The 22,955-nt window shown below is 42.3% G+C and overlaps 1 protein-coding gene across 2 annotated transcripts in view; it reads right to left on the bottom strand.

Moving 5' to 3' along the window:
• Positions 1–5,075: 5,075 nt before the first annotated feature.
• Positions 5,076–22,955, bottom strand: part of LOC105471702 (nucleoporin 160) — a 71,904-nt gene continuing 54,024 nt past the window's right edge. For both annotated transcript variants that reach the window (XM_011724462.2, XM_071074630.1), the window contains 9 exons: positions 20,162–20,322; positions 19,307–19,367; positions 15,225–15,335; positions 14,907–15,030; positions 13,177–13,278; positions 11,667–11,808; positions 9,880–10,005; positions 7,163–7,267; positions 5,076–6,007 (listed from right to left, as the gene is read on the bottom strand). In XM_011724462.2, coding sequence (XP_011722764.1) covers positions 5,918–6,007; positions 7,163–7,267; positions 9,880–10,005; positions 11,667–11,808; positions 13,177–13,278; positions 14,907–15,030; positions 15,225–15,335; positions 19,307–19,367; positions 20,162–20,322 — 1,022 coding nt within the window. In that variant the 3' untranslated portion in view covers positions 5,076–5,917. The remainder of the gene's footprint in view (positions 6,008–7,162; positions 7,268–9,879; positions 10,006–11,666; positions 11,809–13,176; positions 13,279–14,906; positions 15,031–15,224; positions 15,336–19,306; positions 19,368–20,161; positions 20,323–22,955) is intronic.

Below are 22,955 nucleotides of genomic sequence, written 5' to 3'. Positions count from 1 at the left end.
CTAATGCTTAGCCAGAGTTGATAACCATTGGCTTTTTTCCCTAGCTTATTTGAGGCATAATTGATAAAAATTGTATATATTTAAGGTATATAATGTGATTTGATGTACATATACATAGTGAAATGATTACCACAATCAGTTATTCAATAAAATTTATAGGAGGGTGGGTGGGCACGGTGGCTCACGCCTGTAATCCCGTAATCCCAGCACTTTGGGAGGCCGAGGCAGGCAGATCACAAGGTCAAGAGATCGAGACCATCCTGGCCAACATGGTGAAACCCCGTCTCTACTAAAAATACAAAAATACAAAAATTAGCTGGGCGTGGTTGCGTGTGCCTGTAGTCCCAGCTACTCTCGGAAGGCTAAGACAGGAGAATCACTTGAACCTGGGAGGCGGAGGTTGCAGTGAGCCGAGATCGCGCCATTGCACTCCAGCCTGGCGACAGTGTAATCCCAGCACTTCGGGAGGCTGAGGCAGGTGGATCACCTGAGGTCCAGAGTTCAAGACCAGCCTGACCAATGTGGTGAAACACCATCTCTACTAAAAATACAAAAATTAGCCGGGTGTGGTGGCATGCAGCTATAATCTCAGGTACTCAGGAAGCTGAGGCAGGAGACTCGCTTGAACCTGGGAGGCAGAGATTGCAGTGAACTAAGATTGTGCCATTGCACTCCAGCCTGGGCGACAAGAGCAAAACTCCGTCTAAAAAAAAAAAAAAAAAAAAAAATTTACAGGAAGCCATTATTTTGGACTGAACTCCTGTACTAGGCCCCAACAGGCCATACCCAAATGGAGTTACTCATGTTAGAGTTACATATCATTAAACTAAAATGAAGTTGTTTGGCTGGACACGATGGCTCATGCCTGTAATCCCAGCACTTTGGGAGGCTGAGGTGGGAGGATCGCTTGAGTTCAGGATTTCAAGACCAGCCTGGGCAACATAGCAAGACCCCATCTCTATTAAAAAAAAAAAAATTAAGTGTTTATGTCACCATCTAGGAAATCAGGAGACAGAGATAATAGCCAAGTCCCCAAACAGGCCAGCTTTAGTCAGCATGATAAGGAAATCCCCTCTGTTTTAACCTTTACAAGGAAAGTAACTTTGAAACCATCTCCAGCCTGTTCAACGTGGCAAAACTCCATCTCTACAAAAAAATAATAAAAATTCGTCTGTAGTCCCAGCTACTCTGAAGGCTGAGGCAGGAGAATCAATTGAGCCCTGGAGGTCCAGGCTGTAATGAGCCATGATTGCGCCACTGCAGTCCATCTGGGGTGTGAGAACAAGACCCTGCCTAAAGAAAAAAGGAAGCCACCAAGCTGTGTTTTGTTTTCTGCTTTCCTTAGCCCGTTTCTGTCTATAAGACCAACCTCCTCTGTTTAGCTCGTTGGAACACTCATTCTATTTTATGGAAGGAAGTGTTGCCCAGTTCACACAAGTGATAAATAAAAGCTAATTAAGATCTTTAGGCTAGACGCAGTGGCTCATGCCTATAATTCCAGCACTTTGGGAGGCTGAGGTGGGCGGATCACAAGGTCAAGAGTTCAAAACCAGCCTGGCCAACATGGTGAAATCCCATCTCTACTAAGAATACAAAAATTAGCCGAGCGCGGTGGTGCACACCTGTAGTCCCAGCTACTCCAGAGGCTGAGGCAGGAGAATTGCTTGAACCCGGGAGGCGGAGATTGCAGTAAGCCAAGATCGTTCCACTCCCATCCAGCCTGGGTGACAGAACAAGACTCCAACTAGAAAAAAAGAAAAAAAAAATCTTTAAATTTGTTGCAATTTGTCTTTTGACAAAGTTAATTAACATATCCCTCACCTCATATAGTTACCTTTTTGTTTGTGTACGGTGAGAAGCCTTAAGATATATTATCTTAGCAAATTTCAAGTGTACAATACAGTATGATTTAGTAATCATACTTATGTAAGTGAGTGCAGGTCTGGTGGCTCGCCACTTGGAGAGCCCCAAAACAACAGCAAGGTATGATAGAAAGAAATTTACCAAAACTGGCCGGGCGCGGTGGCTCAAGCCTGTAATTCCAGCACTTTGGGAGGCCGAGGCGGGTGGATCATGAGGTCAGGAGATCGAGACTATCCTGGCTAACATGGTGAAACCCCGTCTCTACTAAAAATACAAAAAACTAGCTGGGCGTGGTGGCGGGCGCCTGTAGTCTCAGCTACTTGGGAGGCTGAGGCGGGAGAATGGCGTGAACCCGGGAGGCGGAGCTTGCAGTGAGCCGAGATCACGCCACTGCACTCCAGCCTGGGAGACACAGCGAGACTCTGTCTCAAAAAAAAAAAAAAAAAAAAAAGAAATTTACCAAAACTAGCAATGGGGAAATGGCTAGATTCACATCCAAAGCAACCACTTCAAATTTCTGGGGAGAAGGCAAGGGTTTAAAAAGGGAAACTTTTGATACTGGTGGCATGCAGGAGCTGTGCTGAGTACAAGGTCCGTGTGTCTCATTTTGGTGGCTATCTTGGGTCTCAGTCACCTGGAATGCAGGCACTGGTGTCATCTCAACAATGGCCAGGTGGTATTGTAGACTAACTACCTCGAGGTAATCTCTGGATTTTTGCAACTGGGTCTCCATGCTTGATCTCGAGATTAGCCCCCGGGTAAGCACATAATTAGGTACAAGCATGCAGTTAGATAAATGTGCATGGTATAATGGAGTGTATGGTGAGAAAGGGAAGAACATATTTCAAAGGAAGTACATTTCAAGGCTATATTTTAAGACTAAGGAGAAGAAAAAAGATTTCTGCAGTAAGCTTCAAGGTTACATATTGAAACTAGGGAAAAAAGAGAAAAAAAAATGGTATAAAATGCATTTTTCAGGCTAGACTGGTTATGAAACTGTCTTTGCAAAAATCTTAACTCAGAAAATGATGACAGTGAAAGGTGTCAGACCTAACTGACCCTATCGTGCTTCTAACCTCTCAACTGTCCTTGTTCATTCATTCCTAGGCATAGGCCAAGATACCTTTAGGAAGGAATTTAGTGTATAGTTTATGTAACAGGACTTCCCAAAAAGCTAAACTGTTCTTGTAAAACAAATGAAAGGCCACCAGCCACAAAGTCAGATGAGAAGGGCTGGATTTCTAAATATTACCAGCCATTTTTCTGGAGGTCATAAGATTTGAAACTTCCCTAATTATTCTTGAAGGTAACATCACTATTGTGAACCTAAAATAGGCCTTTTGAGATGTCTTTTCAGATTTTTCATTTCTCACAACCAGATGGTCCCACCTGGACCTGCCAACCAGTTCTGTGCATCCCCGACAGGAACTGACTCAGCAGAAGAGGACAGCTTCCACTCCCTATGAGCTCATCCCCAAGCCAACCAATCAGCACTCCTGATTCACTGGCCCCCTACCCACCAAATTCTCCTTAAAAACTCTGATCCCTGAGTTTTCGGGGAGACTGATTTGAGTAATAATAAAACTCCAGTCTCCCGCACAGCTGGCTCTGCATGAATTACTCTTTCTTTTTTTTTTTGAGACAGAATTTCACTCTTGTTGCCCATCCTGGAGTGCAATGGCGCAATCTCGGCTCACTGCAACCTCTGCCTCCCAGGTTCAAGCTATTCTTCTGCCTCAGCCTCCTGAGTAGCTGGGATTACAGGCGCACACTACCACACCTGGCCTTTTTTTTTTTTTTTTTTTTTGGTAAAGGCGGGGTTTCACCATGTTGGTCAGGCTAGTCTCAAACTCCTGATCTCGTGATCCGCCCGCCTTGGCCTCCCAAAGTGCTGGGATTACAGGTGTGAGCCACTGCGCCCTGCACTGCACAACTCTTTCTCTGTTGCAATTCCCCTGTAATCCCAGCACTTTGGGAGGCTGAGGTGGGGAGATCACCTGAGGTTGGTAGTTCAAGACCAGCCTGCCCAACATGGAAAACCCTCGTCTCTACTAAAAATACAAAATTAGCTAGGCGTGGTGGCACATGCCTGTAATCCCAGCTTCTCGGGAGGCTGAGGCAGGAGAATCACTTGAACCCAAGAGGCAGAGGTTGCGGTGAGCTGAGATCATGCCGCTGTACTCCAGCACGGGTAACAAGAGTGAAACTCGGTCTGACAAAAAAAAAAAGCAGACTCAAAGCTGTGAGAAAAGTGAAGTGGAAGGATGGGGGTATACTCTGTTCTGGTTGGGACTCAAAATGAGGAAGGTAGAAGACAATGGACAGAAGAGCTGGGCTGGGTTGAGCATGGGTTCTAGGCCTTGAACCTAAACAACAAGCACAGGAAAAGCTGGTCAGCATCTTGTGAACTGCCACCATGGAAACCACTGCATTGATTAGCAACACAAATGGTGTGTGTGTGTGGGAGGGGGGGAGTTTCTGGAATAGGGCTAGTCTCTCACTATTTCTTGCTCTCCAGAGATGGCTACAATAGGGTTTTGTCTCACTGTCGCCCAGGGCTCACTGCAACCCCTACCACCCAGACTCAAGTCATCTTTCCGCCTCAGGCCCTGTAGTAGCTGGGACTACAAGTACGCACCACCACGACCAGCTAATTTTTGTTTTGAAAGATGTGGTTTTGCCATGTTGGTCTTGAACTCCTGATCTCAAGTGATCTGCCTGTCTCAGCTTCCCAAAGTGCTGGGATTATAGGAGTGAGCCACCACGCCTGGCTCTTGATGTTTTCATACTATGGGTTATGATCCATTAGTCACTTATGAAAACATCAGGATACACAGTAGGTGAGGATACAAATTTTGTGAAACTTTTGTTTATATATGTGTATATAGGTCAAAATGTCTTTCTTACTGTCGTTGAAAGCCACAGGTTTAGAGAGCTGGGAGGACAGGCGCTCTCCCAGTCCCTAATTGCACCAAATGCCTCACATTAATCATAGTAGAGCTAAAATGAAAAAAAAAGAATCACACACCTCAGCATCTACCAACAACAGCACCACAGAGAAACTCACATTGTTAATTAAAACATATAATGTAAATATGGTATTGAAAGTATAAAAATTAAAGGCTTATGAAAAACTCAAGAAGGGTCAAAAGGCTATACAAGCAAGTAGTATACAGATTGTTTCCTTAAAAGATAAATTTTAATATATAGAATAAAATCCAAGATGATTTTATTATTTTTCACTTTCACAAAACTTGTGAGCATAAATGCTTCTGAATCTGACCAATGAAGTTTATATTTTGGTCCAATACATTATGAGACTAACTTGTATGATCAAGTCCAGCTTGATTATCATAAATCATAGAAGTTAACAATTTACTCTGAGAATCTGTTGTTAATATAGATGATAGATTTCCAATTTTTTCTTAGCTAAGAATTTACTTAACTTTAGCTCAGAACCAGATTCAAAATATTTTCTTTAATTAGCTGGTCATCATTTTAGGCTTAATCTAGGCAAATTATTTAATACTTGATTGAAGATCATACAAAACCTCCAAAATAAATAAGAGTATGCAAAATTATTAGCCTTTGTGTACAATACAGAAAATACATGTCAGTTCTGGACCAAAATAATTGCATTAAAATACAAAAGGTGATAGGGAAGAATTAAAAGATCTGCAGTGACTGCTTTTGGTGGTCAGCTACAACAAGCCAACAACCCTCAGCTATTTTGGAAAGTGAACATGGGTCTTAATTTGCAGATAATGAATGTCTTCGGTAGTTTAAAAAAATATAAACTCTAAAAAAGCTTGTGGATCATATACAAAAGCAGCTATTTGAGACCAAGGTTCAACACCAGAAATTGTGTTAGCACCACCAGCAAGCACAGGGTCCTCTGACTCTTCCGCCCTCCTATCTTGTGCAGAATGCAGACTTGAATGTTGTACACATCATTTAGAGTTACAAAAATTGGCCTTGAGTACAGGGTTCCTGTAGGGTAGTCTTAAGCCCTAAGAGGCACCAAGCGGTTACAAAGGCTAGGTAACAATCCAGATCACAAGGTCCGACGATATAATAAATCCCGTGTTGCCTTATCAACTTTTTGCTGGTAGTCCTCCAATTTGTCAAGTATCTTCTGGGACAGCTATAAGAGAAAAGAAGGAAAACATTACAGAACAGCTCAACAATGGAAAAAGATTGAAGTTATTAATCACTTTGACTTCAACAAGCAGATTCCACCTTATAAAGATGTTAGCCACTCTGCTTCATAAAATCACCATTTGGTATAGGATTCTCCTCTGTGACCCTACTGATAAAACTAGGCCTCTCTGTTACATACAACATTTCAATCTCATTTTCTGAATGAATTTTCTAAGTATGGAAATTATACCAGTATTTCTAATAAAAGGATCACTAGCTCTTTTCTTAGAACCAGAGGTGCTGCATCTGATGTAACTAGTTATTAGCTGCCAAGTGAAATAGAGAACTAATATTTTAGATAGGCTCAGGAGGCACTCTATCTCACTGGTAAACAAAATAAGCCATCACTATAATGACTCTGAGCAAAGGAAACACTATTGTTTTTTATGTTAAGGCAAGCAGAGCAAATATATGACTCCTGAGAAATGTTGTTATATATGCCAACTTCCCTCAGGACAGTGATAATTTATCACACTGTATTTCTTTCTTTTTTGGGGGGTCGGGGAAATGGAGTCTCACTCTGCCGTCCAGGCTGGAGTGCAGTGGTGCAATCTCGGCTCACTGGAACATCCGCCTCCCAGGTTCAAGCGATTCTCCTGCCTCAGCCTCCCGAGTAGCTGGGATTACAGGCTCCCGCCACCATGTCCGGCTAATTTTTGTATATTTAGTAGAAACGGGGTTCCACCATGTTGGCAAAGCTGGTCTCGAACTCCTGACCTCTCAGGTGATCTGCCTGTCTCAGCCTCCCAAAGTGCTGGGATTACAGGTGTGAGCCACTGTGTCCGGCCTATCACACTGTATTTCAAGTACCTGTTTACCCTGTAGGGTCTGCCCTACCAAACTAAACCCTTGAAAGGATGGACCGACTGCTTGCCATTTGTCTCTGTATAAGTAACACTTACACAGTTCCTCATTACGTTTTCTCGACCCTATTGCTTAGATCCTTTGCCTTATCTATAAAGGGATTGGGCAGTTTGCTAAGGGACAAAACTAGGCTTTTGCCCTCCCTTTCTAATCCCAGAGAATTGAAGATCAAGCTGGAAGGTGTAACTGCTGTGCAGGGGCTTACAGAAGACATCTCATGAAAGGGCTGACTTACTGCGATGTTGTGACTGTTGGCACTGTTCTCCCCCAGAGCCTGGAGAAGCTGATCAATAGAGGAGTATGGAAGCCACACCATTGGGGCTGTTGCGGACAGTGGAAACTAAAAGGAAAATGTTTACTTGAAAACAGTCTGCAAAGTGTACCATTTCTTCTGGGTAGTTGCTTTCATAGGACTCTGTAGAATAAAATGCCCTTTTTTTTTTTTTTTGAGACGGTCTCGCTCTGTCGCTCAGGCTGAGTGCAGTGGCACGATCTCAGCTCACTGCAACATCCGCCTCCTGGGCTCAAGCGATTCTTGTGCCTCAGCCTCCCCCGAGTAGCTGGACTACAGATGTGCACCAGCATGCCTAATTTTTTTATTTTTATTTTTAGTAGAGATGGGGTTTCACCATGTTGGCCAGGCTGGTCTCGAACTCCTGGCCTCAAGTGATCCACCTGCCTTGGCCCCCCAAAGTGAGCCACTGCGCCTGGCCAAATAAAATGCTTTTTTTTTCCCCACAAGAAACTGTGTGTATACATGTGCACGCACACAATGGGAACCCTCTTTTCTCCAATTGGGAAACTTGTCATTTTTTTGGTTAAATTAAATGTATTTAAAAATTCTTGTCAGCTGGGCCTGTAATCCCAGCGTTTTGGGAGGCCAAGGTGGGCAGATCACAAGGTCAGGAGTTCGAGACCAGCCTAGCCAATATGGTGAAACCCCATCCCTACTAAAAATACAAAAATTAGCTGGGTGCGATGGCAGGCACTTGTAGTCCCAGCTACTCGGGAGGCTGAGGCTGAAGAATTGCTTGAACCCGGGAGATGGAGGTTGCAGTGAGCCAAGATCGTGCCACTGCACTCAAGCCTGGGTGACAGAGCGAGACTCCATCTTGGAAAAAACATAAAAATTAAAAAAAATAATAATTTCATGTCAACTTTTTCTTTTTTTGAGACAGGGTCTCACTCTGTCACTCAGGCTGGAGTGTAGTGGCATGATCACAGCTCACTGTACCCTCAACCTCCAGGGCTTATGTGATCTTCCCACCTCAGCTTCCCACATAGCTGGGACTACAGGCATGCACCACCGTGACCAGCTAATTTTTTTCTATTTTTTGTAGATATCGGTTCTATGTTGCCAAGGCTGGTCTTGAACCCCTAGGTTTAAATGATCCTCCCACCTTGACCTCCCAAAGTGCTAGGATTACAGGTGTGAGCTGTTGCACCTGGCTGATTTCATGAGGGTTGAAGCTGTAGTTAACTACACCTATTTAGACCTGGCTCTTCTATTATATTTACCATCTGTGTGAGCCTGTGATAACTTAACCTCTAAGCCTGTTCCCTCATGGGTTAAAAAATATAAAATTAAAACATCCCTCATAAGGCTGCTATAAGGATTAAATAAGAAAATGCTTGTAGAGACTTAACACAGTCCCGGCATACACACAATACCATTTTGTTTACCTCTCTCCACTGAATCCTAATGCCATATTATTTTGATAAAGATGAAATTCCTATTTTATAAACAGGAGACTAGAGACTCCTAGAGTGTCAATATTTAGTTGTATAACTACAGATAGTAATGGTTAAATACACTAATATATAATTCAATTTACTCTCAGATTCTCACCTTACATAGCATGGTAATAAAAGGAAATGCCTAGGCCGGGCGTGGTGGCTCCTGTGGGTAATTCCAGCACTTTGGGAGCCCGAGGGGGATAGATAACTTCCGGTTAGGAGTTCCGAGACGAGCCTGGCCAACATGGTGAAACCCTGTCTCTACTAAAAATATTAAAAAGTTAGCTGGATGTGGTGGCAGGTGCCTGTAATCTCAGCTACTCAGGAGGCTAAGGCAGGAGAATCACTTGAACCCAGGAGGCGGAGGCTGCAGTGAGCTAGTAAGCGGAGGTTGCACCACTGCACTCCAGCTTGGGGGCTGGGCAAGACTCGGCTAAAAAAAAAAAATATATATATATCTATATCTATATCTATATCTATGTCTATCTATCTATCTATATATATCTATATATACAACTATACAGATGTTCCTCAACTTATGATGGGTTTGTTTTCCAATAAACCCATTATCAGTTGAAAATATCATAGGTTGAAAATGCATATAATACACCTAACCTAATGAACATCACAGCTTAGCCTATAGCCTACTTAACCATGCTCAGCATGCTTAACATTGACCTATAAAGTTGGGCAAAATCATCTAACAGAAAGCCTACTTTATAATACACTGTTGAATATCTTGTGTAACTTATTGAATACTGTACTGCAAGTGAAAAACTGAACAGTTGTATGAGTATTTTGTTTATTTATTTATTTATTTTTGAGACAGTCTCGCTCTGTTGCCCAGGCTGGAGTGCAGTGGTGTGATCTCTGCTCACTGCAACCTCTGCCTCCCAGGTTTAAGTGATTCTCCTGCCTCGGCCTCCTGAGTAGCTGGGATTACAAGTGTACACCACCGCGTCTGGCTAATTTTTGTATTTTTAGTAGAGACGGGGCTTCACCATGTTGGCCAGGCTGGTTTCGAACTCCTGACCTCAGGCATCTGTCCGCCTCGGCCTCCCAAAGTGCTGGGATTATAGGCGTGAGTCACTGTGCCCAGCCATGAGTATTTTAAAGTATGGTTTCTCATAAACGTTCATCACTTTCAAACCATTGTAAAGTTGAAAAATCATAAGTCAAACCATTGTAAATTGGGGACCATTTGTATATGCCTACCTCAATTCCGAAGTATTGATGTCCTTTACCCAATACAGCATCCACATATTCTGACACCAAATCCACAGCTTCTTCTAAAAGGTCATAGTTTAAGTATAAACGAAGTAATTCAGCAGCGTCAACCTTCTGTGAAAAGTCGGTGATTAAGAATTTTTAGTACTGACCAAAGAACGCTGAGTGGCTGATTCCCTAACATTTGTATTTCTCAACATAATTAAACCAGTGGCTTGGTTTACTCATCTATATCTTAGGATAAGAGCTGATAACAAATCTGGGGAGTTAGGAAAATAAAAAGTTGAATTCCTAAGAGCCGTTACTTTTAGGCAGTTTGGGAGGCCCTATCTGTTAAATAGCCTTCTTCCCCTGTTTTATGACCTAAGACATACTTTAACTTCTTTCCACTTCAGCTTCCACAGTTGTAAAGTCAATAAACTTTTCCTGAATACTAAAGTGACAATATATTCACATAATAAGAAATATATGAATGACAAACGCAAAATAAGTTCAAAGAATCACCAACTTTAAATCTGAAGTCTCTATTTGGAAGAGCTCTATTAATTAAGTATGCTTTCTATATTCCGATTTGATCACAATCTTACCTTTACCATCTTAGCTGCCTTCCCTATTTTCTTATTTATTTATGTATTTATTTATTTATTTATTTATTTCGAGACAGAGTCTGTCGCCCAGGCTGGAGGACAGTGGTGCAACCTCAGATCACTGTAACCTCCACCTCTGGAGTAGCTGAGATTACAGGCACGCACCATCACACCCAGCTAATTTTTGTATTTTTAGTGGAGATGGGGTTTCACCATGTTGGCCAGGCTGGTCTCGAACTCCTGACCTCAGGTGATCTGCCTGCCTTGGCCTCCCAAAGTGCTGGGTTTACAGGTGTGAATCACCGCGCCCGGCCTCCTTTCTACCTTAAAAAAAAAAAACTTTCCTGATTTTAACCTTTAGATTTTCTCTTTCCTTATCCTACTCAAGGTGGTTCAGATGCAGAAGTTCCCAAACTTTAGCATGCATCAAAATCAAATTAGGAGCTTCTTAAAACATAGATTTCTGGCTCCTAGCCTGAGATAATCTGATTATATAAATCTAGGATGAGGAATCTGTACTTTGAAGAAGCCTGCCATTTGAATAATTCTGATGCAGACAGTCTAAGAACCTGTGTTTGATTTTTAATAGTCAGGTGAAACAGTGGGAGTGGAGAAGGAACCAATTGGAAACTGGTTGTGCTCAATTAGTTGTGAACACCACTGCACTCAGACCAGCCATACTGTTACATTATTTGAAAAGTACTCCACCCATTCCTGTGGGTTTTTTGAGGTATGAATAGTAAATCCTGTGTCATGCATATGCTCATTGTTCTAAATATAAACTCACTGTTCAGTGAATATAATAGTAGTCATTAACCTAATTACTAACCTATGAAACTTCAAATCTAAATACACAGTAGTACTGTGGAAATGAACCTGAATTGTTCTTATGGTTTTAGCTATGATGAAAAGCTTCTCAAAGTACATAAGTCAATATGTTCCCATAAGTTATCACCCCATCTTTTTCTTTTTCTTTATATATTTTTAAATTTAAATAGAGATGGGGTTTCCCTATGTTGCCTGAGCTGGTCTCAAACTCCTGGGCTCAAGCCACCCTCCCCTGTTGGCCTCCCAATGTGTGGGCATGACAGGTATGAGCCATGGCAGTCATATTTTTAATCATCTCATGAAATTATCCAGAATGACAAAGAGTGGGTTCTTACTCTGTACAAGTTATAATCCACTTACCTTGTAACTGTTTATAAGCCAATTAGGTAGAGGCACTCCATGAGACAAGAGCTTGTTGATTACACAGTGGTGATACAAGTTATTCTGGACTTTGTACCTTTCCAGGTAAGTTGATAATAGTCGCCATGCTTCATCTGTAGCACTTGAAAAAACCAAAAATGACTAATGAGTTTCAGATTCTTAATAGCTATTTTGAGTACCATTCAAAGCATGTATTTACTAGGAAAACTTTGTTTTGAGACAGGGTCTTGCTCTGTCACCCAGGCTGGAGTGCAGGGGTGTGATCTCAGCTCACTACAGCCTCTGCCCCAGATTCTCCCATTTTAGCTTCCTAAATAGATGGGAATACAGGCATGCACCACTATGCCTGGCTAATCTTGTTTATGTTTTGTAGAGACAAGGACTTGCTATGTTGTCCACGCTGATATTAAACTCCTGAGCTAAAGTGATCTGTAAGTGTTGGGATTACAGGCAGGAGTCACCATGCCCAGCCTTACAAGGAAAGCTTTAGACATTCACGACTGAATAATATAGCTAAATGGGAACAAATATTATTCGGGCTAATGTGACTTAGGCGATAGTACTAGAAACTAAATGTCTTGGGTTCATATATTCCTCTCCCACTAACGTATTTAGTATGTAGTAAACAAAAGTATTTAGTAAACAAACGTATTTGTTTGGCTATTAATACATAATTCATTTAACTCCTTTGTTTCTGCATTTATGAAACAAGAAAGTGGTTCAGAACACTGGTTCGCAAACCTGATCAAGCATTAGAATCATGCAGAAGTTCTAACTTAGAAGACTAGGGTGATTTCTCATAATACGTATTTTAATCAGTTATTCTGATGTGCTAATTTAGGGGTTGAAAACTAATGTCAGAGAACTTCCAAATTCTAAAATGCTGTCACTCTAAAGTGCTAAGCTGTATAATACCAAGTGCAAATGCAGTTCAGAAAGGGAAGCTTACTGAGGGTTAGGGATGTTAGAGAAGGTTTCTGAAGAAGCTGAAGTACATTTACGTGGACACTAAGTGGGTGCACTGGGGAAGTATACGAACAGAGGAGATCTGAAGAAGGTATGGTGGATGATGGGGGCTGATGGGTGACAGACTGCTGAACAGCAGCTGGAGACAAGCTATAAGACGACACTGTGACGACACCATGCAGTGACTGCTCAATGGAAGTAATGGGAGAAAAAAGGAGGATAATACTCTGAAACCAAGTAAATACAGATTTTTGCGTGTAAGATTACCCTTTCCTGATATGATACAATAAGTCTTTGAGGAGGGGGTTATGGAGGAGACATTTCATAGGCAAAGACATCCTAGTTTGGACAATAAATGACATGATGTCACCTTAATTATAAACTTTACAGCCCCTACAAAAACTTAGCCAAAAAGAAAGAAAAAAGTGAAATGATCTATGTAGGACAATTTAATCAGAGAAAGACAGTTACAGCTTTGAGAAAGGCAGAACCACCCAGAGTTGGATGAACACCAGGGCTGTACCTCGACTCCTTAGTAGTGATGACAGATGAGAGCTGATTGGCTGCTAGCCAGGCCCAGGCTTCTGCTTGTGCTGCCTCTCCTCCAAATTGCAATTTGATGCATCTGAAATGAAAATAGTTCCACACTTGAAAACTGAACGCTGAAACGTACCACTTTAATTTGATACTAAAACTAGAGAGATAAGATGAAAACTTCATCTCTAGTATTTTGCTGAATTCACTACTGGAATATTGAATCATCTCTTCCTCAAGTCACACTACTGGATACCTACAAGGACATCAGTAAGCATTAAGAGACAATTTACTTCCAAGATAAAATTAATGATGAAAAATTCTTTTCTTTTTTTTTTGAGATGGAGTCTCACTCTGTCACCCAGGCTGGAGTGCAGTGGCGCAATCTCGGCTTACTGCAACCTCTGCCTCCCAGGTTCAAGTGATTCTCCTACCTCAGCCTTCCGAATAGTTGAGACTATAGGCGCATGCCACCATGCCTGGCTAATTTTTTGTATATTTAGTAGAGACGGGGTTGCACCATGTTAGCCAAGATGCTCTTGATCTCCTGACCTCGTGATCCGCCCGCCTTGGCTTCCCAAAGTGCTGGGATAACAGGCATGAGCCACCGCACCTAGCCTCTTTTTTTTTTTTTTAATTAAGATGGAGTCTCACTCTGTTGCCCAGGCTGGAGTGAAGTGGTGCAATCTCAACTCACTGTATCCTCCGTCTCCCGGACTCAAGCGATTCTCCTGCCTCAGCCTCCCAAGTAACTGGGATTACAGGCACGCACCACCTCTCCTGGTTAATTTTTGTATTTTTAGTAGAGATGGGGTTTCGTCATGTTGGCCAGGCAGGTCTCGAACTCCTGACCTCAAGTGATCTGCCCACCTTGGCCTCCCAACGTGCTGACGTTACAGGTGTACACCACTGCACCCAGCTGAAAAATTCTGAAAGTTCAAAATATTTCTAATTCACAAACTTTTTTTTTTTTTTTTTTTGAAACAGTCTCGCTTTGTTGCCCAGGCTCGAGTGCAGAGACGCGATCTCAGCTCACTGCAACCTCTGCCTCCCAAGTTCAAGCGATTCTTGTGCCTTAGCCTCTTGAGAGGCTGAAATTACTGTTGTGTGCCACCATACCTGGCTAATTTTTGTATTTTTAGTACAGACAGGGTTTTACCATGTTGGCCAGGCTGGTCTCAAGTGATCCACCCACCTCAGCCTCACAAAGTATTAGGATTACTGATGTGAGCCACAGTGCCTGGCCAAGAAATTCTTCTTTTTTTCTTTTTTTTTTCCTGAGATGCAGTCTCGCTCTGTCACCCAGACTGGAGAGCAATGGCGTGATCTTGGCTTACTGCAACCTCTGCCTCCCATGTTCAAGCGATTCTCCTGCCTCAGCCTCCCAAGTAGCTGGGATCACAGGCGCCCACCACTGCGCCCTGCTAATTTTTTGTATTTTTAGTAGGTACGGGGTTTCGCCATGTTGGCCAGGCTGGTCTCAAACTCCTGACCTCAGGTGATCTGCCTGCCTCTGCCTCCCAGTGCTGGGATTACAGGCATGGGCCACGGCGCCTGGCTGAAATTCTTTTTAAGAATGCTTGGATGGATTAAACAAAACACTTCTTCAAACCACAAATGGTATACAGGCTACTTGGCTTATAACGACTGCTTCACACTAAGCAAGAGGATAATATATTTGCATTAGAAAAGACTATAAAAAGATAATTTTATACATACTTGAAGGCAAGTCCTTCAAAGACTGGTGTTAAGGGAAGCTTAAAAGTCTGACAGAGTGATATGGCAGTGTCAAAGAGGCCCGCCTGAACCAAGAGAGTGACCATCTCCTCTGCTGATGAACTTCCTGTGAAAATGGAAAAAGATTATTTTGTGTAGCCAAGGCAGACACAAATGAAACCAAAGATTTTGCTTTGTTGATGAGTATCTCTGAGTAACAACCCATGCTTTATACCCATCTAGCATGCTACATACACTGCCTTGACCTAAAATGTGCTCTTAGTGCTGACAAGTCAGAGGCTTTAACTCTTGAATTCCTACCGGCAACTGCAACCGCTGATGGATCATGCTGAGCCAAAGTGAGGCGGATACGAGCCAAGGAACACTCTTTCTCCAGATCTTCCAGTTCCAGGATTTCAATTTGTCGATTTGCTATACATCAAAGAAAAATATTTTGAACTCCCAAAATACAAAGAAGTATCCACTAGATTAACTCAGCCTGTCAATTTCCACTGAACATTAAATAACATTCAATCTAATTTCCAAATGCATGAAGGAAGGAGAAAACAGGGAACTAAATAAACGCTAACTTAAACAAATTATGCAATATCCCATGTCAAATCAAAGTATTTTAACAAATGCAGCTGAGAAGGTGCTTACAAGGTACTACATGTAATTTCATTTAACTCTTTAAACTTTTTTTTTTTTTTTTAAGAAAACAAATCTCTCTCTGTCACCCAGGCCGGAGTGCAGTGGCATGATCTTGGCTCACTGCAACCTCTACCTCTTGGGTTCATGTGATTCTCCTGCCTCAGCCTTCCAAGTAGCTGGGATTACAGGCGGGCACCACCATGCCCAGCTAAGTTTTGTATTTTTAGTAGACATGGAGTTTCACCATGTTGGCCAGGCTGTTTTTAAACTCCTGACCTCAGGTGATCCAGCCACCTCAGCCTCCCAATGTGCTGGGATTACAGGCATGAGCCACTATGCCTGGCCTAAAAAAAACATTTTTCTTTTCTTTTTTTTTTTTAAGATGGAGTCTCGCTTTGTTGCCAGGCTGGAGTGCAGTGGCACGATCTTGGCTCACTGTAATCTCCACTTCCCGGGTTCAAGCAATTCCCCTGCCTCAGCCTCCTGAGTAGATGAGATGACAGGTGTGCACCAACAAGTCTGGCTAATTTTTTGTATTTTAGTAGAGACAGGGTTTCACCATGTTGGCCAGGATGGTCTCGATCTCCTGACCTTGTGATCCATCTGCCTTGGCCTCCCAAAGTGCTGGGATTACAGATGTGAGCCACCATGCCTGGCCAAAAGAATTTTCTGCTACAGGGTCTTGCTATAGTTGCCCAGGCTGGTCTTAAACTCCTGAGCTCAAACAATCTTCCTACCTTGGCCTCCCAAAATGCTGGGATTACAAGGCGTGAGCCACTGCACCTGGCCTCATTTAACCATTATAATTGTGAAATACTGTCTGTCATCTCTATCAGTAAGAAAGAAATATGACCAAACTGTGAGAGGCAGAATTAAAACCAGGTGTGTCCAAATCTATAGCCTCGGCTGTTTATGGAAGGATGTCATGCCTCTGTGGTAATAGCAAAAGAACCTGATAAAAAAAACTTGGAACTAAGCTAATTTAAATACAGCATACAAGAAAAAACCACACTCTTATTTAAGCATTTTCATTTCTCTTACTGTTGTACAACATTTTAGAAGTGCTACCAGACAACCTTTAGCAGATTAGAATGCTGAAAATAAACTAAAAAGAAGGAACTTTACAATATTTTTACAGCAATGTCATTATTATATATAATATATATAGTATATAACAATGTTACTACTATATGTAGTATATAACAGTGTAACTATATATGTTACAATATAACTACTGTCTAAATTACATGTATAGTTGACCCCTGAACAATGCAGGGGTTAGGGATGCTAACTCCTGAGCAGTTGAAACTCTGCATATAACGTTTCATTACCCAAAAACTTAGCTACTAATAGCTGACTACTGACCAGAAGCCTTACTGACAACCTAAACAGTCAATTCACACATATTTTGTATTTTATATAATATACTATCCTTTTTTTTTTTTTTTTTTTTTGAGACAGAGTTTCACCCTTGTTGCCCAGGCTAGAGTGCAATGGCACAATCTCGGCTCACTGCAACCTCTGCCTCCTGGGTACAAGTGATTCTCCTGCCTCAGCCTCCCAAGTAGCTGGGATTACAGGCATGCGCCACCACGCCCAACTAATTTTTTATTTTTAGTAGAGACAGGGTTTCTCCATGTTGGTCACGCTGGTCTCGAACTCCCAACCTCAGGTGATCCGTCTGCCTCGGCCTCCCAATGTGCTGGGATTATAGGCATGAGCCACCATGCCTGGCCTATATACCGTACTCTTGGTTGTGGTTGTTTTGAGACGGAGTCTTGCTCTTGTTGCCTAGGCTGGAGTGCAGTGGCGTGATCTCGGCTCACCGCAACCTAAGTCTCCCGAATTCAAGCAATTCTACTGCCTCAGCCTCCTGAGTAACTGGGATTACAGGCACCCGCCACCACGCCTGGCTAATTTTTTGTAGTTTTAGTAGACACAGGGTTTCATCATTGCTGACCAGGCTGGTCTTGAACTCCTGACCCCAGGTGATCCGCCCGCCTCAGCCTCCCAAAGTGCAGGGATTACAGGCATGAGCCACCGCACCTGGCCTATACTGTACTCTTAAAAGAAAATGTTATTAAGGAAATCATAGGGAAGGCAGGCACAGTGGCTCATGCCTGTAGTCCCAGCACTATGGGAGTCCGAGGTAGGAGGATTGCTTGAGTCCAGGAGTTTGAGGCTGCAGTAAGCCATGATTGTGCCACTGCGTTGCAGCCTAGGTAACAGAGTGATACCCTGTTTCAAAAACAAAAACAAAAGCAAAAGCAAACAAACATGTTTAGGCAAATGTCGTTTCCCCTCAGTGATTTTCCTTAATAGTATCTGGGAACTCATCTGCTGCTTCTTGGTCAGCAGAAACTGCTTCTCCTGTATCTTGACATTTTAAAAGCTGTATCTCTTTCTTAAATTGTCAAACCATTCTTTGCTGGCATTAAATTCTCCAGCTTTAATCTTTTACCTTCCTTTTGCTTTAAGTTGTTGTGTAATAACTTGTTTTGAAAATCATGTTAGAGTCTATAGGTATGCCTTTTTTATATCAATACTGTACTCACATAAAAGCTGGATTTTCAACGAGATAAAAACGTATTTTGCAAAAAGTACAAGGTTTTTGTACCTACTGGCGAAGCTGAAGCAATAGCTTCACAAATTTTCTCTTCTTCTTTTTTTTTTTACAACGTTCCTTACACTGGATTCATTTTTCTTGAAATGGCAGGCAACCTCAGCTGCCAGCCTCAATCTACAGTAGATATCAAGCAGTTCAACTCTTTCTTGTCATGTTATGACTTTTTTCTGCTCCTTGGGAGCACTTCCAGCATCACTACTGACACTTCGTATGAGTCCCACTAAACGTGATTTTTTTTGAGGCGGAGTCTTACTCTGTCGTCCAGGCTGGAATGCAGTGGCACAATCTCAGCTCATTGCAATCTCCACTTCCTGGGTTCAAGCGATTCTCCTGCCTCAGCCTCCTGAGTAGCGGGAATTACAGGTGAGGGCCACTACTGCCCAGCTAATTTTTGTATTTTTAGTAGAGAAGGGGTTTCGCTACGTTGACCAGGCTGGTCTTGAACACCTGACCTCAGGTGATCCACCTGCCTCGGCCTCCCAAGGCGCTGGGATTATAGGTCTGAGCCACCACACCTGGCTTCCTTAACTTTTTCAGTATTTCTAGGCTATGTGGTTCAATTGGGAGTTTTTTCAAATTGTGACAAATCTCCAGAAAAAGAATCCAGTATACTTATTGAAAACGAGAATCTGGGCCGGGCGCGGTGGCTCAAGCCTGTAATCCCAGCACTTTGGGAGGCCGAGGCGGGTGGATCACGAGGTCAGGAGATCGAGACTATCCTGGATAACATGGTGAAACCCCGTCTCTACTAAAAATACAAAAAACTAGCCGGGCGTGGTGGCGGGCGCCTGTAGTCTCAGCTACTTGGGAGGCTGAGGCGGGAGAATGGCGTGAACCCGGGAGGCGGAGCTTGCAGTGAGCCGAGATCACGCCACTGCACTCCAGCCTGGGAGACACAGCGAGACTCCGTCTCAAAAAAAAAAAAAAAAAAAAAGAAAACGAGAATCTGTATGATAGATGCCTGCAGTTAAAACCTGTGTTTTACAAGGGCAACTGTTACTATTATAACATTTATATATTACTACTATATGTAACTTATTTAACTACATATTTCTATCATAATATAACTAACAATAACAATATTACTACTGTCTAGCAAAGAACCAGTGTGAGACTCCTGACTCACTGGGGGCAGCTGTGCATTCTCCATCATGATTCCTCTTAGGGGATGCTCCAGGGCGATCATACTGATAAAACAAAACAAGCAATTTAGCTGTGAAAATCAGTATTTTATTTTGATATCATTAATTGTGATTCAGAGCTTTTATGCTTAAATTCTCTCAATGGAAATTATTTTTATTTCAACCAGCAGAGTTCTTACAGAGGTACTGTAACTATGAGACAAAGAAAGAAGTTCTTTGCCAAGTTGTTAACTTATCCATAACATATTACTGAGTCCAAGGACAGGGATTTTGATCTCCATGTAAATCAACTAATTTTTCTTGGTTCCAGAGTTATATGTAACAGAAACAGTTGCATGTATCCGACCCATCAGTATGATAGGAAGAACTCAAAGTGTGTGTCCTTTAAAACAGTAACTGTAGACTGCATTAACAAACACAATAGAAATAAAAGCAGCTACCATTTACTGAGCACATTTTCTAGGCCAGGCACTGTTAACTGTCCTAAGCAATTGACTTGAATTATCTCATTAATACCCAAACAATCCTATAAAGTAGGTATTATCCATATTTTATGCCAGAGAATAACTGAACAACAAAAGATTAAGTAACTTGTCTGAATTGGGTCAGGTCTGTCTAACTCCAAAACCACTCTGCGATATTTCTTCCTACAATAATTCTGAACTTGAGAACTGAAGGGGTAGTAATATATAACAACTGAATTGTAAACATAGGTTTTTTTCACAAATATCTCAGTAGAAATTGTAAATCAAATCAAGCAAAATGACATAATAGTTTTAAAAGGACCAAAACAAGTAGATTTAATGACCCCAAAATTCCAGGATGAAACGTTTTCATACCACTGCCCCAGACGCTGGCTGCACAATCCACGCATATTCAGGACGAATAAGTCGTAAACAATTGAGAGCAGCCAGATAACAGTTGCCTTGTTTCTCAAGTCCCCGGAGAGTTCGAACTTCTCTGCCAAGACGCATTCCATACTCAAACATCACTGTGCCAGCTATGAGGAGATAATAAATCAGACTTTAGAACTTCCAAAAAAATTTTTTTTTTGAGACAGAGTCTTGCTCTGTCACCTAGGCTGGAGTGCAATGGCGTGATCTCAGCTCACTGCAACCTCCGCCTTCCGGGTTCAAGCGATTCTCCTGCCCCAGCCTCCTGAGTAACTGGGATTATAGGCACACGAGTACCACACCCAGCTAATTTTTGTATTTTTAGGACAGAGTTTAGTAGAGAGTTTCACCATGTTGGTCTCGAATTCATGGCCTCGTGATCTGCCCACCTAGGCCTCCCAAAGCGCTGGGATTACAGGTGTGAGCCACAACGCCTGGCCTTCCAAAATTTGTTTCTCTAGAGATACGCAGAGAGAATGCTATCCCTAATCAAATGTTAAAATTTAAAACAAAATTGGGTTTGATGTAACCCCAGCCCCCTGAAAAAAATCACATGTTGGTGAAGATGTGGAGAAACTGGAACCCTTGTGCACTCTTGCTGGGAATGTCAAATGGTATAGCTGCTATGGAAAACAGTATGGCAGTTCCTCAAAAAATTAAAAGTGAAATTATCATATCATCCAGTAATTCCACTTTTGGGTATATACCCCAAAGAATGAAAAGAAGGGTCTCAAAGAGATAGTTTTACACCCATGTTCATAGCAGCATTATCCACAAAAGCCAAAGGTGAAAGCAATCCAAGTGTCCATTGATGAACAAAATCTGACATATAAATATAATAGAAAATCACTTAATTATCTTTAAGATATCTGTTTTTTTTTTTTGAGACGGAGTTTTGTTCTTGTTGCCAAAGGTGGCATGCAATGGTACAGTCTCAGCTCACTGCAACCTCTGCTTCCTGGGTTCAAGTGATTCTCCTGCCTAAGCCTCCCAAGTAGCCAGGATTACAGAAGCCCACCACCAAACCCAGCTAATTTTTAAAGACATCTTTAAAGAAGAAAATTCTGATGCCACTACAAGGATGAACCTTGAAGACATTATGCTAGGTGAAATAAGACAGTCACAAAAAGACACATACTATTATGATTCAAGTAGCCAAATTCATACAGATGGGAGGTAAAATGGTGGTTGCCAGGGGATCGGGGTTGGGAGGAACAAGGAGTAGTTGTTTAGTGGGTATAGAGCTTCAGTTTTGCAAGATGAAAAGTGTTCTGGAGATGGGTTACACAATATTGTGAATGCACTTAACACTCCTGAACTGTACACTTAAAAATGGTTAAAATAGCCAGGCGCGGTGGCTCAGGCCTGTGATCCCAGCACTTTGGGAGGCCGAGATGGGCAGATCACGAGGTCAGGAGATTGAGACAATTCTGGCGAACATGGTGAAACCCTGTGTCTACTAAAATACAAAAAAATATTAGCTGGGCGTGGTGGCATGCGCCTGTAGTGCCAGCTACTCGCAAGGCTGAGGCAGGGGAATCGCTTGAACCTGGGAGGCAGAGGTTGCAGTGAGCCAAGATCACGCCACTGCACTCCATCAGCCTGGCAACAGAGCAAAACTCCGTCCAAAAAAAAAAAAAAAAAAAAAACCCAAACATGGTTAAGACAATAAATTGTATGTTATGTGTATTTTACCACAATTAAAACAAAAAAAGAAAAAAAAAATTTTTTTTGACATGTAGATACTACATTACCATAACAAGTGCAGAAGACTAGTTTATAGAGCTAGTCTCAGCCACATTGTCACCTATACCTGCCCAGGACTGAGACCAAGAGATGTTTGGATACTCTCTGCTTAAGAACATAGATTCTCAGTCAGGCACAGTGGCTCACGCCTGTAATCCCAGCACTTTGGGAGGCAGAGGTGGGCAGATCACCTGAGTCCAGGAATTCGAGACCAGCCTGACCAACATGGTGAAACATCGTCTCTACTAAAAATACAAAAATTAGGAGTTAGGTGTGGTGGCTCACGCTTGTAAATACAAAAATTAGCCAGGTGTGGTGGCACCCTTGTGGTCCTAGCTACTCGGGAGGCTGAGGTGGGAGAATCACTTGAACCCAGGAGGCAGAGTTGCAAAAAAAAATTAGTTGGGCGTGGTGGCACATGCCAGTAGTCCCAGCTACTAAGGAGTCTGAGGCAGGAGAATTGCTTGAACCTGGGAAGGCGGAGGTTGCGGTGAGCCGAGATTATGCCACTGCACTCCAGCCTAGGCGACAGAGTGAGACTGTGTCTTGGAAAAAAAAAACACACACACACACAAAAAACACAACTAGGTGGGCATGGTGGTGGGCGCTTGTAATCCCAGCTACTCGAGAGGCTGAGACAGGAAAATTGCTTGAACCTGGAAGTGAAGGTTGCTGTGAGCCAAGATCGAGCCACTGCACTCCAGGCTGATCGACAGAGTAAGACTCTGTCTCAAAAAAAAAAAAAAAAAAAAGAACATAGATTCTCATTTTTATAATACTGAAAAGTCCACTGTTCTGGGACGGCATGGGACTCCAGAAATTAAAAATATCATTAAAAATTCTTTCAGTTTTCAAATAAAACTATTTTTCATTTCAACACATATTTTTGAACACCTGCAATATGTAAGGCACTTTTAGAACAGTCTTGCTCTAGAAAAACCTGAACATTAATCTTGCTAAACTGGTACTAAGCAGGTTGATAAAACGTTATTGT

Source organism: Macaca nemestrina, chromosome 12 (assembly GCF_043159975.1).
Source record: "Macaca nemestrina isolate mMacNem1 chromosome 12, mMacNem.hap1, whole genome shotgun sequence".
Classification (NCBI taxonomy): Eukaryota; Metazoa; Chordata; class Mammalia; order Primates; family Cercopithecidae; genus Macaca; species Macaca nemestrina.
Note: the sequence above shows the minus strand (reverse complement) of the source record. Positions and strands in the feature narration are given on the sequence as shown.